At 47.3% G+C, this 16,237-nt stretch overlaps 1 protein-coding gene across 1 annotated transcript in view; it reads right to left on the bottom strand.

The window, feature by feature from the left end:
* Positions 1–611: 611 nt before the first annotated feature.
* LOC112117951 (solute carrier family 22 member 13-like) overlaps positions 612–16,237 on the bottom strand; it is a 26,520-nt gene continuing 10,894 nt past the window's right edge. Inside the window, exons 3-10 of the mRNA XM_026652123.1 lie at positions 13,242–13,396; positions 12,288–12,456; positions 11,746–11,866; positions 9,461–9,555; positions 6,508–6,722; positions 3,363–3,471; positions 2,182–2,391; positions 612–1,339 (exon numbers count right to left, since the gene is read on the bottom strand). Coding sequence (XP_026507908.1) covers positions 1,243–1,339; positions 2,182–2,391; positions 3,363–3,471; positions 6,508–6,722; positions 9,461–9,555; positions 11,746–11,866; positions 12,288–12,456; positions 13,242–13,396 — 1,171 coding nt within the window. The 3' untranslated portion in view covers positions 612–1,242. The remainder of the gene's footprint in view (positions 1,340–2,181; positions 2,392–3,362; positions 3,472–6,507; positions 6,723–9,460; positions 9,556–11,745; positions 11,867–12,287; positions 12,457–13,241; positions 13,397–16,237) is intronic.

The raw sequence follows: 16,237 nt of genomic DNA, 5'->3' as shown, positions 1-16,237 counted from the left end.
GGGCAGGCTCCGAGTGGGGGACACTCGGGCTGGGGGCTGCCCCACGAAGCACATGGAGCCACCTGTAGGTGCCGCAGGGCGGCTGACCCTCAGCACCAAGCCGCCCAGGGGCTGCGGCAGGGTGGCCAGAAGCAGCAGCAGCGGGGCCATAGAGGGCGAGGCGCTGCCGTGTGAGGCCCGCATCCCGCTCTCCAGGGCTCCACTCCTTCTGGGGCTACCCTGCCCCGGCTCCTCAGCCCCCTGCCGGGGCGGTCCCCTCGGCTCTGCCCTCCCGGGTGGTCCTAGAGGCAGGAGCCCTGGCTGGAGGGACCCTGGGCTGAGGCGCAGCCCGGGAGCCCTGCTGCTTATCCTGACCCTGCCAGCACCGGACCGGCTGGAGGCGAGGGGGGAGTGGGCGGAGTCAGCACTGGTGGGGGGGAGCCCAGCACTGAGGCAGCAGGGGGTGCGGGTGGGGGAGGGGACTGGTTGGGAGGGGGGTGAGGGCCCAGGGCGGGGGTGGGGGGCAGCCAAAATTTTTTTTGCTTGGGGCGGCAAAAAACCTAGAGCCGGCCCTGTCCACCACAAAGGGAAACAGAGCCTCCAGAACACAAAGGATTCTCCACAGGTTTTAATTTTATTCACTAAGCACAGCTACTCCCCGTTAGGGATGTCAGCCCATTGCTTGCTGTATCTGCAGCAAAAACCCGCCTAGACTTTTCTTTCTTGGGTAACGCTAGGTAAAAGGTACACGGGTTTGAAGTGAGGGTAGATAAGGGAGAGAATTTGAGATGAAAAGGCTTATTAGCTATCTAGTGTAATCTATCCATGGGATTGTTTTCTCGGGCTGTATCCAGTCTGCCTTTATATATTGCACGATTCATTTTCTTTGCAAGGCTATTCCACCGTCTAATAGAACTCACACTTGGGAAAGTTTCCAAACATGGCGCACATGGCGGGAAGTGAGGAGAGAAAAAATGTTCATTCTGTCCTAATTTCAGATTTTTATCTTAAATTCATCGCTCCAGTTTTCTCCCAGCCAGGCTGTCCCATCGAACACTCGCTGAACAGAGCAGGAGCGAGTGACTAACTGCAGTACTTACTGGGAAGCACTAAGAGGGAGCTTAGGGACGGCAAATCAGATCGAGGAGAAGAAGAGCTGGCAGGGGGCTGGTCTACTTGGGGAGTTGGTGTAAAGGAAGAACCCAAGCTGAATCCACCGATGGCTTGCAGTCCTTGTTCCTCAGCATCTTATGGCTGGCTTAACTAGAAGCGTGTGCTCCTGGTGTGTCCAAAATCTTGGTTGTCTTCTTTTAGTTTCAAGTGTCCAATTTCATAGCTACCGTTGACATTTTCACAGGACCTAATGAAAGGGAATATGTTTCAGTACAGGAAAAGGACACTTTTCGAAATTGCAGCAGCCGTTCCCGCTTTGCCACTGGCTTGCCATGGAACCATGGCCATTTTCCCCGTAGCCCAGCTCCCACTCCACTTGCCCCAAACACAGCCTACCCTGAGCCACTGAGAGCATATATACTTTTCCACAGTTCTTCCACTGCTCTCTTCAGCACCTTCCAACCCACAGAAGAACCTCAATTTCATCCCTTCTCCCTTCCCTGAACAAAGTCACAGCCCCCTTCAACCTGCTGGACCCCACCTGCCATCACCAGAAGATGGTGCTCACCTCAGCAAGCAGGAAGCCTCATGCTCACAGCCCGATGGCAGAGTTGGAAAAGGATTGGGAGCGGATTCCAGATGGGGCAAATCAAGACTCACTTTGCACAAGAGAGCCAATCAGGCATGGGGGGGCCACGTGTGTTTCCCCAAATCCTAGGAAGTTAGTGCCCGGATGAGAGGCACATAAGGATTGGCATTTCCCTACAGGTTGGCCTCCCCATTTTCTATAACACCTGACTCCCCTCCATACCCCCACAATCAGAGTGCTTAGCCTCTTCCTTTCAGAATCAGATCCTGTCAAGCCACCCGCTAGCACGAGTATTGACAATGCAAGTGGGAGGTGGGTGATTGGTGCATTTCATTCACAGATGGGTCTGAAAGAGCTGGCAGCTCAGTTGGGGATAGCTTTTGTCTCAGTTGCCTGAATACCACTGAAGAGGGAAGCAAAAGACACCACCACCACCACTTAGCAACACGTGAAAAGGCGAGGGGGATGGGAAACGCTGCAAACGCATTTTGAGGACTTACCGCTGGCTAGCCACAGCTGCCTCTGTGTGATCCTGAAGCTCTTTGCCACACGTCTCTGGAAGCAGGAAGCAGAGGATTCCTGCAGTCACTGGAGTGCTTCCAAATATCACCATGGAAATAGCGGGATGGTACTTGTCCAAAAGACCAACCAGAGGGGAGATGATGCCACCCACTCTGGCTGACACAGAACATAAACCCAAACCAGTCTGCCTAGTAACAGAGGAAAGCAGGGAAGGTGTGAACAGGATGCAGTAGAAGGTCTTTGCTTATGGGGTTGTCTCCAGTGGTCTAGATCCTTGTTCTGTTCTGCAGCGTGGCAGAATCCCAGTTCAAGCCCTGATCAGTGCCCTACTTCCCAGGATGTTAAGGGATGCTGGAAGTCAATCAACAGCCTCTTGTCTTTAAATATCTGCGGAAATCTCCCATCTTTGCACTACCATCAGTAGGGGCAGTATTGTAGATAGGGCTCCAATGTTTGGAGAAAGCTGCTTAAAATAACCACGGGGCTCAATTCAGTGGGGTCTTGATCACTGACTGTAATTGATTATTGCGAAAAATAACAGTGGCCAAAGGAAGGTGTTTTCCAAACAGGTTAACTTGATGAAACACAATCCACCAGTGGGTAGATGGGAGGAAAAAGCAACTAGTAGATTCTGTTTTTGAGGAAAATAGCCAGCCCCGCCCCATGCCCCCAGGCCATGCTGCCTCTCAGACAGTAAGGGATGCAGGTGGTCATCCAGTCTGGCGTCTTGTCTCAATTCAAAGCCATTAATACAGAGCAATACAAGGATCCCGTCTCTCTCTATCAGTAGGTCTGTGACCCACACCACCCTAGCATCTTGGATTCAAATTAATCCATTTGATTTTTAGATCAAAACCGGAGACTGACCGCTGCCTGTTCTACAGTTGCGGAAAAGAGAAGAGTGGGGCCGCTGAGAAATTAGAGTGGACTATAGGAGGAAGGGCTATTTTTTCATCAGGGATTGCTCCAGATCATCTGGAATCATATCAAATAGAACTCTCTGGACTTTCTGAGCCACTATTTAGTTCCTGAAAGCCTCCACTACCAGTGAAAATAATAAAACCCACCTAGGGGTGAAAATAGCCTAAGGATTTCAATCTTAGAGTATACCCAGTTCCTGGGCAAAGGCATCATATAAAAAAAAGGAAGGAGAGCTCACCTGAGAACAGTGGGGAACAGCTCTGCACAATACACATAGGAGGTATAAAGAGAGGCCGTGATGGCAAACTTCCCTATCACAGCCAGCGTCATGACCACCACCGGCAAATCTGGTGGCAAAAGGCGATACTGTTATACAAAGCTTATACGGGGGTAGAGGAGGGGGGAGCACAGTTAGGGCTGCCCCATACGGGCCTGCCAGGAGGCAAAGCTAGCATACATGTACCGCTACACTAAGGAACACACCTCCAATGGGAATCACCAGAACCAGCTTCAAAGGATGGTTCCGCTCTGGAAAGTGACTGCAGAGATGGCATCTCAGGGTTTCACGTTTATCATGCCTCCCCGATTCCTAGATCAAATGCATTCAGCGTACCAAGTGCCAAGAGCCTTTCCCTAGCGACCTGCCCTACAAACTCACCCTGGATTCTGAAAGGTAAGCTGAGTTTTTTTCCTTTTCATCACTATAACCGGTAATCAGAGATTGCCCAGACCAGATTATGCCCTCAGTTATACCTTCTAGCCCCTTACCTTCAGATCATGCTTTTATTTATCCTGTGTAACCCTCGCCATCTTCACGTGCTCCCCCAATGACACCTGCACAGCCCCAGTGACTTCAGACTATGCCCTTATGGGCAACGGCATAAGGAGGGGCAGAATTTGACCCTGCAATTAGAACTTTTGCAATTGTGCGAATGATTTATTAGCCCAATTAGTATCCAGTTCCCATAGATGTCCTGGATCTGCAGAATCAACAGGAGTGAAAACTTATTTTTGGCATTGAAGTCAGCAAATACAACTTGAGACACACACAGGGAGTCAATCCACGGGGTAAGAAGGCATCAGTTGTACACAGTCACTTGTCAGACTAGAACCACACTTTACAGAATCCCCAAGGTTTCCAGTGCAACTTCAGCCAACTGCCAGTAAGTAAAGACCAGCTTTTATTAGGTGATCAATTGCAGTTGCTCTCTTGGATGATCGTTTGAGATAAGTTACACTGTAATACGCTCTAGGAGCCAGATAGAGAGGTGCAGTGAATCATCCAGGTGAAGTCAGCAGAGTTCTATCAGCCACTGACTTCACTGGATTTACACGAACGTCAAATTTAGCTCGTGATGCTTCAGAGGGAGATTTCCAAAGGTACAAATAAGAATTATGCCCTCAATTCCAATTAACTTTCAATGGGAGCTGGTTGCAAAACTGCCCTTTGTGTCTTGAAAATCTTTCCCATTATGTTCTTTTTTCTTATTTTTATTATTATTTGTTATTATGGTAGCACCTAGGAGCCCCAGTCACGGACCAGGACCCCACTGTGCTAGGCGCTGTACAAACACAGAACAAAGTGACAGCCCCTGCCCCACAGACCGTACAATCTAAGTACGAGACAAGAGAAAACAGAAACAGTGGAGCACAAGGAAACAATGAGACAATACTGTGTAAATAGACCAGACAGACACGGGGTGGGGGCAGGGGTAGAATATACAAGCAAAGTGATCAATGTGATGTTGGCTAATGGCACATTAGTGCCACAATTTTGGAGGGGGGAGGGTCACTTGGGGGGGGGAGATCAGCTACATGGAAAGAAAAGGGAAGGAAAGGGGGAGATGGGACAGTGCAGGGGAGGAGAGGCATAAGAACGGCCCAAATAGGTCAAGACCAATAGTCCATCTAGCCCAGTATCCTGTCTTCCAACAGTGGCCAATGTCAGCTGCCCCAGAGGGAATGAACAGAACAGGTAATCATCAAGTGATCCATCCCCTGTCGTCCACTCCCAGCTTCTGGCAAACAGAGGCAGATGTGGAGTAAAGGTGAGGTGAAGAGGGGCGGGGGGGAGAGTTGAGGCAAACAGCCAGTCAGCACAGAGCAGAGTCAGTCAGAGAACAGTCGTACAGTTTTGGCTGGTACATCCAGAAGTCCCCTACTTGGGTCCTAGTGCACCCGGAGCGAGGGGGTTTGCAGAGTTCTGGGTCCAGAGAGCTGCTGGGAGATGGGGTGGCCCCTTTTAGTTTAGTTAACTAGCACAGGGGATTCAGATTTTCTAATCTACCTACCCAGATGCCAGCAAGCTACTGTCGCTACTCAACTCTCTGGCTCTGCAACAACCCCGAAGCATTGGCGAAGGCTGAAGCAAGCATGAATCGCACCAGCCCGCTTCAGTCCCTTTGAAAAGTGCTAGAACAGAACGATGGCATCAGCACGTTCTAAAGAAAGTTGTAACGGGTTTCCTTGCATCTTGTACAGTGCTGAGCACACTGCCGGCACTTCCAAAACAACAATGGGAAGGCGGTGAGATCACAGGCAGCAGGAGAGAAAAGAGGAGGAAAAAATGAGGAGGGTGGAAGGAAAAGAAAAACACTGCCAGCCCTTAAAAACTCCTCCTTGGCCTGCAAGAGGGAAGTGTCTCCTTGACAGGCACACCATGTTGTTCCATGGAGCTTGCCTGCAAGACACAGGAGCTGACTCCGTGGGTGTTCCGGGGCTGGAGCACCCACGGGGAAAAATTAGTGGGTGCTCTGCACCCACCGGCAGCCAAGCTCCCCGCCCCCATCCTACCTCATATCACCTCCGCCTCTGCCTCCTCCCCCGCGTCCCCATTCCTCCGCTTACCTCCCAGCACTTGCTGCCACCAAACAGCTGTAGCAAGCTCTGGGAAGGAGGGGGGAGGAGCGGGAATGTGGCACTCTCAGGGGAAGAGGCGGGGCCGGGGTGGGGATTTGGGGAAGGAGACAGAATAGGGGCAGGGAGGGGGCGGAGTTGGGGCGGGGACTTTGGGGAAGGGGTTGGAATGGGGACAGGAGGCGGCAGGGCAGGGCAGGGGTGGAGTCGGGGCGGGGCCAGGGGCAGAGGGGGGTCAAGCACCCACCAGCGCCAGTAGAAGTTGGCGCCTATGGAACCAGGAATGTAAAGAGAGAAGAAAGTAACACTAAGAAAATCCAGAAATTCGTCTGAAATGGAGCCATGTGGGTGCCATCTCCGGAAAAGGTGGCTCAGGCATTGATAGCAAGTGTTAGGAGCCAATAGAGAGGGCCCCGGTCAGCTGAGCTATGGAAGGAAAGAAAATGGAGTACAAAGGAACGTGTCTGGGACTCGACTGCTCCAGGTACCGGGTAGGTTGGGCTGCACTCCAGGGACTTGCTGTGTACCTTTGGGGATGCCGGTCATGATGAGACACATGGCTCCGCCCAGCAGCAGAAAGCAGCCCTGGCATTTCTTCCTCCCAAACCACTGCAGCAGGAAGATGCAGCCGAAGCGAGCTGGTATTTCGACAGCCCCGAACACAAGCTGCGCCAGGTAAATGTCCAAGCCAAAACTCCCCACGTTAAGGCTCAGGCCATAGTACACCAGGCTGTTCACAAACCTGAAAGCAAAGCAGAGTAGAGTAGAGTGTATGCATCTCCAGGAGTGTGGTTAGCGTTAGGTGACCCGTTTCCATGGGGAGGGGAAACATCCACTCCTTGTGCTATATAGAGTAAGTACTCTATGAAAGCCAAGGCATGGAGTGCTGGAAGACCCAGTGAGGGAGGTAATATCAAAATGGCTGCTACCGAGCCTGTACCACTGTAAGCAAATCTTCCAGCAGCTGTGAGAACCAGGGGAAGTGCTGAATATCCCTGGGAAAGGTTCAAACAGCAATTTGTGCTGTATATGAAAGCCACAGGGGCAAATAAACTGGAGAATGAGCAAAAGGTTGCCCTGCTCTTAACAGTAGCAGACACAGAAGCCCTAGGTGTATACAATGCATTCCAGGTGGGGAAAGAGAGGAAAGCATTTGCAAAAATAAAGCAAAATGTTGGAGCATCATTGTGTCATTAGAAAAAAATGTTACTTGTGAAAGATATATGTTCAGGATGAGAACATAGAATGAAGGGAAACAATAGAGAGGTTTGTTACAGACTTACAAACAGGTCTGCCAATATGGAATACTAAAAGATTCTCTCATTAAAGGCCAGAGTGTCCTGGGATATACCAATAAACAAGCCCACGAACGGTCACTAAGGAAGATTAATCTGACACTAGAAAGGGCAATAGGTTTATGCCAAACAGCAGAACAAATACAAATAAAAAAAAAACCCTAGAGAAAGTCACAAAGCATATGACTCAGTAGCAGAGCTAAGCCAGCAAGGGAACGGTTCACAGAAATTAAAATAGAAAACAGGAAACAATGCCAACGATGTGGCAACCAGCATGACCATAGGAAATACCCAGCATTTGGGCAAATATGTGGAAACTGTAATAAACCAACCATTGCGCTAAAGTGTGCAGAGAAGCAGGAAATTAAATTAAATGCAGAATGGGACTCCTCACGTGAAGAGGAAGACCTGTTCTTATGCATAATAAGGGTACACCAATTGTGGTTCCCTCCGTGATGAGAAGGGAAATATTGGAATGAATGCACGAAGGGCACCTTGGGAAGACCAAATCAAAAAGGAGAGCTAGAGAGATTGTATTCTGGCCATAGATGAATAGCGACACCAAAGAAATAGTGAGCAAATGTGGAATGTGTCAGATGTACAGAGATTCCCAGCAGAAAGAATCAATGATATTGCATAAACAACTCACAGTCCATGGGACAAAGTCAGAATTCACATATTCAGCGTGGGAAGACAGGATCACTTGGGGCTAGTCTACACTTACCGGTTAGTTCGACGGCTGCGGATCGAAGTTCCGAGTTCGATTTATCGCGTCTGGTCTGGACGCGATAAATCGAACCAGGAAGTGATCCCCGTCGACTGCGGTACTCCAGCTCAGCGAGAGGAGTACCGCGAAGTCGACGGGGAGCCTGCCTGCCGCGTGTGGACCGCGTCTGAACCGCGGTAAGGTTGAAGTAAGGTATGTCGAATTCAGCTACGTTATTCACGTAGCTGAATTTGCGTACCTTACTTCGATTTGGGGGGTAAGTGTAGACCAGCCCTTGAAAATCATTCACCAACTGATCCTGTTATTGACAATGAGTCTGAACAGGGGGACATACAAGGACTGGAAGATTGTTGAAATGTTTCAGAGACTGATCAAGGTTTGTTTAGTCAGCTACTATATTGGTTATAGTTTTTTTTTAAGTTTAATTTAAAAGTGTTTTAGTTCCATTAAGAAATTTAGAAAGGGCTCTGAAAAAGGAAAGGTGTGCTATGCACTAAGGCCTCCCCGGAGTGTGTTCTTTCTGCAACCATTTGATCATTTTCCTGTGAGGCATTGTATGCTGGGTAAGAGAAACAAAGGAACACAGGACAGGGCGAAGTCAGAGGCTGCAGCTAAAGAATAGTAGGAAATTGTTACCTAATTTCTATACATAGTTTCTGTGCTTAATAAAGGGTTTATCTAAAACTGTTCCACTTGTCCCTAAGATATCACTCTAGCCATATCTGCACTGGTGCTTTTAAATTGATCCTTGCTATAGCCATATAGGCTTGGGCAGTGATTGCGGAGATCTCACAAGGAGAGCAGTAATCAGACGGGAGGCCTCTGAGGATAGTCCAGGGGCTACAGGAAATGGTTCTCTTGATAGAGCAGGTGGCACTCATAAGTCATTGGTGAATCAATGACCTACCCTGACATTAGTACACGGCACTCCGACAGTCCCCTTACAAACATTCATTTTCACCTATGAGAGGTAGGGTTATCCCCGCCACTTTAGAGATGGGGAACTGAGACAAAGAGATTAAGTGACTTGCCCAAGGTCACACAGAGTCTGTGGCAAAGCTGGGAAGTGAATCTAAATCTTCTGAGTCCCAATTCAGCATTATGATCACAAGGCCATAGGGTGACCAGAGAGCAAGTGTGAAAAATCGGGACGGGGTGGGGGGGTAACAGGCACCCATAGAAGACAAAGCCTCAAATATCGGGACTGTCCCTATAAAATTGGGATATCTGGTCACCCTACAAGGCCATCTTTCATCTTTATTACTCATGAAAAAAAAGTGTGTTCTTGTTTCACAGAACAGTACATTTGCTCATTCATCTCTTAAGGGAGTAAGAAGATGACACACATTAATATGAAACCGAAGGCACATTAGGTGGCTTTACAAAATTTCGGTACACCAGATATCCATGCCTGTCTTTTAAGGAGTTCTAAAATGGAGAAATATTTGGAGGACTTACCAGGCATAAAACATAATTAAAGTAGATTTCCTCAGGTGCGGCTTCCTGAAGAGATCCAGGATATTTCCAGATTGGCCCTTTTTTTCAGGTGTCATCTTCAAAATTCACAAGCAAAAGGGTCAAAATATAAAAGAGAAACCAATGGCTGGATCCAAAGGAAAGACTTCCAACAACCCCAGAGAGAGGAGATTGGTACCAAGAGGGTTCTGGTGATGAGAGGCAGAGAACTGCAGCACGACCTGCTGGATTCACATCACCAAAGCCTGTTTTTCTAAATGCCCCACTTTGGCCACTAAAGGTTTTTCTTGGGATGAATATTCCTGACAAGACACTTTCGGGAAAATGTGGTAGAAATAATCATATCTAATAGTAATAATAAAGAGAAGAACTGAAACATCTAACAAACTCCATGGCACTTGAGCAAACTGATCTGTAAAAAAGCCAGTGTCTGATTTAAGACCCTATGTACAAGGTGATTGTATCCCATAGATAGGTCAGAGAAAAATTACAGACCGAGAGTGGCTGCAATGTTGCCCTTATCTTTGTCACCTTAAAAGTGGGGGAGAGGGGCAGGGCTCCTGCTTGCAGGCTATGGGGTTCTGTAGGGAAGGATACCAGCTGGGCTTAGCAGTAGGTAGCCTAAAGTAAGATGGGGCGAGTTATATTTTAGGGAGTAGCTGACTTTGTCTTGCTTTGTTTTGGGGTTTTTGTGTGTCCTTCAGAATTCTAAGAAATAAGAGTCTTGCACTCAAGTATCAAGGGGTAGCCGTGTTAGTCTGTATCTACAAAAACAACAAGGAGTCTGGTGGCACCTTAAAGACTAACAGAGATTTATTTGGGCATAAGCTTTTGTGGGTAAAAACCTCACTTCTTCAGATGCATAGAGTGAAAGTACAGATGCAGGCATTATATACTGACACATGGAGAGCAGGGAGTTACTTCGCAAGTGGAGAACCAGTGTTGACAGGGCCAATTCGATCAGGGTGGATGTAGTCCACTCCCAATAATAGATGAGAAGGTGTCAATTCCAGGAGAGGAAAAGCTGCTTCTGTAATGAGGAAGCCACTCCCAGTCCCTATTCAAGCCCAGATTAATGGTGTTAAATTTGCAAATGAATTTTAGTTCTGCTGTTTCTCTTTGAAGTCTGTTTCTGAAGTTTTTTTGTTCAATGATAGTGACTTTTAAATCTGTAATAGAATGACCAGGGAGATTGAAGTGTTCACTTACTGGCTTTTGTATGTTACCATTCCTGATGTCCGATTTGTGTCCATTTATTCTTTTGCGGAGGGACTGTCCGGTTTGGCCAATGTACATGGCAGAGGGGCATTGCTGGCACATGATGGCATATATAACATTAGTAGATGTGCAGGTGAATGAGCCCTTAATGGTGTGGCTGATGTGGTTGGGTCCTCTGATGGTGTCGCCAGAGTAGATATGGGGACAGAGTAGGCAACGAGGTTTGCTACAGGGATTGGTTCCTGGGTTGATGTTTCTGTGGTGTGGTGTGTAGTTGCTGGTGAGTATTTGCTTCAGGTTGGGGGGTTGTGTCTGTAAGCGAGGACAGGCCTGTCTCCCAAAGGTCTGTGAGAGTGAGGGATCATTTTCCAGGATAGGTTGTAGATCGTGGATAATGCGCTGGAGAGGTTTTAGCTGGGGGCTGTATGTGATGGCCAGTGGTGTTCTGTTATTGTCCTTCTTGGGCCTGTCCTGTAGTAGGTGATTTCTGGGTACCTGTCTTGCTCTGTCAATCTGTTTCCTCACTTCTCCAGGTGGGTATTGTAGTTTTAAGTGAAAAATGATCCCTCACTCCCTCCACCCTGATTGAATTGGCCCTGTCAACACTGGTTCTCCACTTGCGAAGTAACTCCCTGCTCTCCATGTCTCAGTATATAATGCCTGCATCTGTAACTTTCACTCTATGCATCTGAAGAAGTGAGGTTTTTACCCACGAAAGCTTATGCCCAAATAAATCTCTGTTAGCCTTTAAGGTGCCACCAGACTCCTTGTTGAGTCTTGCACTGTAACCTTCCAGCGAGGCTATTTTTGTTTATCTAACTTCTCTGTGTGTGTTTGCAGTGAACACAACTGTTTGTTCACAGAAAGCACAAGAGCCATTAAAAATATTTTAAAAGCTCTTTTATCCATTTATATAAATATTTATCCTCTGGCTCTTCCTCCCCCCAAGAGATTTCTGACTCCCCATGTGCAGCACATTTTTCAAAACGGATCACCTGACTCCAAACCTTTTAGGAGAGTGACCAACTCCCATCTCAACCATTCATTACCTGATCCAACAGTTCTGGTGGGATGCTTTGCTTATTTACAGACGCTGCCTTTTGAAGCAGTTTTTTGGCTTCCTCTATCTTCCCTTTCATCGCAAGCCAGCGAGCAGATTCTGGAAGGACCCTACAAAGTGGTTGAAAAAACGCAGTTACCCACTTAACTGTATCCCTAACTTCATCTACCTGATGTGTCTTCGGTGCTAATACCATCGATCTGATTGTCCATGTTTACAACAGGCACTATGGATCAGGTTTGTATTTGGGGGTTGCTTTGTTTCAATAGAAATAATTTTATTGTGCTGCCTAGAGTTAGGCTCTTAAATCCATATTTAGGCACCTCAATAAAAGTGGCCTGATAGTCAAATACACTGAGCTCCCAGCAGCTCCCATTAACTTTGTATACGACTTTACAAGATCAGGGTATAATGGGAAATAACCTCCCCTTCGATGTGTAGATGAATCCACTCTGTAAAGCCCGTGTGTAACCTGGATCACAAACAACACTGCAATGTGTGAGAAGAGCTCTCTGGCAAAAGCACATTTACCATATGTAAAAGAAAAGACCAAATATTGGGGCAGATCCAGCAATCTGCAACAGCTTCCAGTTGCGAACCCCATAAGCTAAGCCAGCCAAAGCCATCTGTCCAATGGAAAAGCAGCAATGAGAGATAGCTACTGGATGTGTCCGGTAGGAGACTCCAACCCATTCAGTGCCTAGAAACATTAACACAGATTGAACTCCTAAGAATCCTAATGGTTCAGCACCATTTAAAGGACTTTTTTCTATTCCAGATAAGGATACATAATAATTCCCTACCTCTCAGTACTGCTGAGAGTCTTGCTTAACTAACCTTTGTGAATCTCCAAGGAAAAAGGCTGCATACATGTAAAGTATGTTATTAAGAGGGGCTTTTGTGACTGTGAGTAGACAGTGATCTCAGAGATACAATAGTTAATAACCACTCATGGGAGATACTAATGACAACCCGAGCACAAATAAACCAACATTTCACATTCTCCAACTATGCTCTGGGCCGATGAGAAGTGGGGGAAGCCGGTACAAATTACCGGGGCCCAGCGGTCCAAAAAAGGGGGCCCGGGGCCCGGCTCCCCCCCCCCCCTCCTCGGCCCAGTTTAGCCGGTGCGCCCTTGCTGGGGGGCCCGAAAAAATTTTTTCACCGGGGCCCGAACCCGCTCTCGGCAGCCCTGATTATGCTTTCTGCCTGCCTCCCACCAAATATGTAAATAGTGGGCCAGATTCTCCTCTTCCCTTCACTGGTGCCACTCCCCTAACTTTAATGTGATTACTCCTGATTTACACCAGTGTGAGAGAAAGATCAGTCCCACTGTATTTAAAAGACATTAAGTTGGAAGCACATTTTTAAAAACATGTAGTACGTAACTACACAGCACTTTTGTCCAGCAGACTTTTTCATTGCCTTTTGTAAGACCACAGATATTGTGAAGCTAAAACATCTCTAGTAGTGAGGAAATCTTACCTAAGGCCACTGTGCTTATAGTTAAACCAGACACAGCAAAACCCACAAGACATCTCAAAGCCATGTAGACATAGAAATTCGGTGCAAAGGCTGCTCCAACGCCAAATGCCCCCATCATAAGCATGGAAAGCAATGTAACCGGACGCCGACCTATCCTGGGGGAGGAAACATATTTGTAAATCTCTGAGGCTACTGTCAGCATTCTCTCCTAAAACAGCCAGAGAGGCACCTAAGTACTATTGTGATGGGCATCAATGTAAGAGCCTGGATGGATATATTGGTGGTTGATACAATGCAGAAAAAAAGTGTTTAAATGGTATTGCTGTAGAATCAGAGTTCTGCTATAGATTATTGGAAGTGACTGCTGATTTTGGATCCACAACTTGACATACCTTAAAGAGGCCTGGTTTTCACAGGGTGGATGGCTCAGCGCTTTCTGAAAAAACAGACCCCTTTAAAGTGGTGTGAGCTGGGCATAGGGTGACCAGATGTCCCGATTTTATAGGGACAGTCCTGGTATTTGAGGCTTTGTCTTATATAGGTGCCTATTACCCCCTCACTCCCTGTCCTGATTTTTCACACTTGCGGTCTGGTCACCCTAGCTGGGTACCCAAAAGGACTACTTCTAACAGCAGACAATCTCCCTGCGAGGGACTGTGAATGGGAGCTAGAAGACAATCAGTGTGTGGACACACCTTCTGAAAGACTCCACAGGACAGAGCAGAAGGCAAAGCAATGGACACATTTGAATGGATTTGAGAAACATCCAAGGGACATTTAATTAGCAACCATCATAATGGGACACTTCCTGAGGGACTCTCGCATCTCCTCTTTTGAGGTAACTGGGGTCACACCAGAAAGATGTTTATTTCTTAGTTTATACTTAAAACACCATCATAGCCACCAAATCCACTTCAGTTCTCCCCATGTTTGAATTGCCCTGTACATTCTGTCCTCTGTCTCTCTTAGGGTACGTCTATACTTACCTCCGGGTTCGGCGGTAAGCAGTCGATCTTCTGGGATCGATTCATCGTGTCTTGTCTAGACGCGATAAATCGATCCCGGAAGTGCTCGCCGTCGACGCCAGTACTCCTGCTCCGCGAGAGGAGTACGCAGAGTCGATGGGGGAGCCTGCCTGCCGCGTGTGGACCCGCGGTAAGTACCTTGTAGTTCGAACTAAGGTACTTCGACTTCAGCTACGTTATTCACATAGCTGAAGTTGCGTATCTTAGTTCGAACTGGGGGGTGAGTGTGGATCAGCCCTTAAAGAAGCTTAGCTACTTGGGGCAGGAGCGACCTTAGTGCATTGTTAGCAGTAAATACAAGCTTGCAGAGCTCCATACACCCCTTCTTAACATAAGAAAGGGACAGAGGGTACCTGTCACTGCCCAGCACTTGCCTGCTTCGTGTAGGAAAAGAACACAAGTAGAAGGGGATGAGGGAAAATGGGAGCAGGGAATTGTGAGGAGAATAGTGAGACTGAGATGGTTGGGGGAGGGGGAAGGAAGAAGTTCAGAAAATGCCCCACCACCACCAATAACTTTTTAATCTCTCTGTCTTTCTAGTCTATTTACATTGCAATCTCTTTGGGGGAGCGACTGTTACTATCTGCTTCTTGTACAGCATATGGCACAATGGGCCGTTGATCTCAGCTGGAGCCTCTAATAAGGTGGGCTGGTTGAAAAATTTCTGTCAAAATGTTTGACAGAAAATTGGGTGTTTTACAATTTGAAATTTTTCACAAAGAATGGCTGCTTTCTGTGGGGAAAAGTTCATTTTTCGTTTGAAATCAAATGCCTGAAAAAAGCCAAAATATTTCAATTTGGATATACTCATGCAGCGACTCATGGCAGTTATAGTCCACTGCCTCTTCTTGTAGCGTTGGTAGGAATGTTTCTGTGGGTTAGTGTGCTGTTCAGTGGTATGGTGGAAATATTCCTGGAGATGGAGATGGCGAAAATAGGATTCCAGGTCACTGCAGAACTGTATCATGTTCGTGGGGGTGGTGGCAGAAAGAGAGGCCCCAAGATAGGACAGACAATCCCCCAACCTGAAGCAAATACTCACCAGCAACTACACACCACACAACAGAAACACTAACCCAGGAACCAACCCCTGCAACTAAGCCCGTTGCCAACTCTGTCCACATATCTATTCAAGGGACACCATCATAGGACCTAACCACATCAGCCACACCATCAAGGGCTCGTGCTCCTGCACATCTACCAATGTGATATATGCCATCATGTGATAGCAATGCCCCTCTGCCATGTACATTGGACAAACCGGACAGTCTCTACGCAAAAGAATAAATGGACACAAATCAGACATTAAGAACTGTAACATTCAAAAACCAGTAGGAGAGCACTTCAATCTCCCTGGACACTCAATAACAGACTTAAAAGTGGCCAGTCTTCAACAAAAAAACTTCAAAAACAGACTTCAACGAGAAACTGCAGAACTGGAATTAATTTGCAAACTGGACACCATCAAATTAGGCCTGAATAAAGACTGGGAGTGGCTGGGTCACTACAAAAAATAATTTTCCCTCAGTTAAAAGCAACAGAGAGTCCTGTGGCACCTTTAAGACTAACAGATGTATTGGAGCATAAGCTTTCGTGGGTGAATGCCCACTTCATCGGATGCAACGTCCATCTGTTAGTCTTAAAGGTGCCACAGGACTCTGTTGCTTTTTACAGATCCAGACTAACACGGCTACCCCTGTGATACTTTCCCTCAGTTGATATTCATACCTTCTTGTCAACTGTTGGAAATGGGCCACATCCACCCTAATCGAATTAGCCTCGTTAGCACTGACCCCCCACTTGGTAAGGCAACTCCCATCTTTTCATGTGCTGTGTATTTATACCTGCTATTGTATTTTCAACTCCATGCATCTGATGAAGTGGGTTATAGCCCACGAAAGCTTGTTATTTTTGCTGATACAGACTAACACGGCTACCCTTCTGAAACCTGTCAAAATACACCTCCCATGA

The sequence above is a fragment of the Terrapene carolina genome, unplaced genomic scaffold (assembly GCF_002925995.2).
Source record: "Terrapene carolina triunguis isolate 2854851 unplaced genomic scaffold, T_m_triunguis-2.0 Scaffold111, whole genome shotgun sequence".
NCBI lineage: Eukaryota > Metazoa > Chordata > Testudines > Emydidae > Terrapene > Terrapene triunguis.
This window is presented reverse-complemented; position numbering and strand designations above follow the sequence as displayed.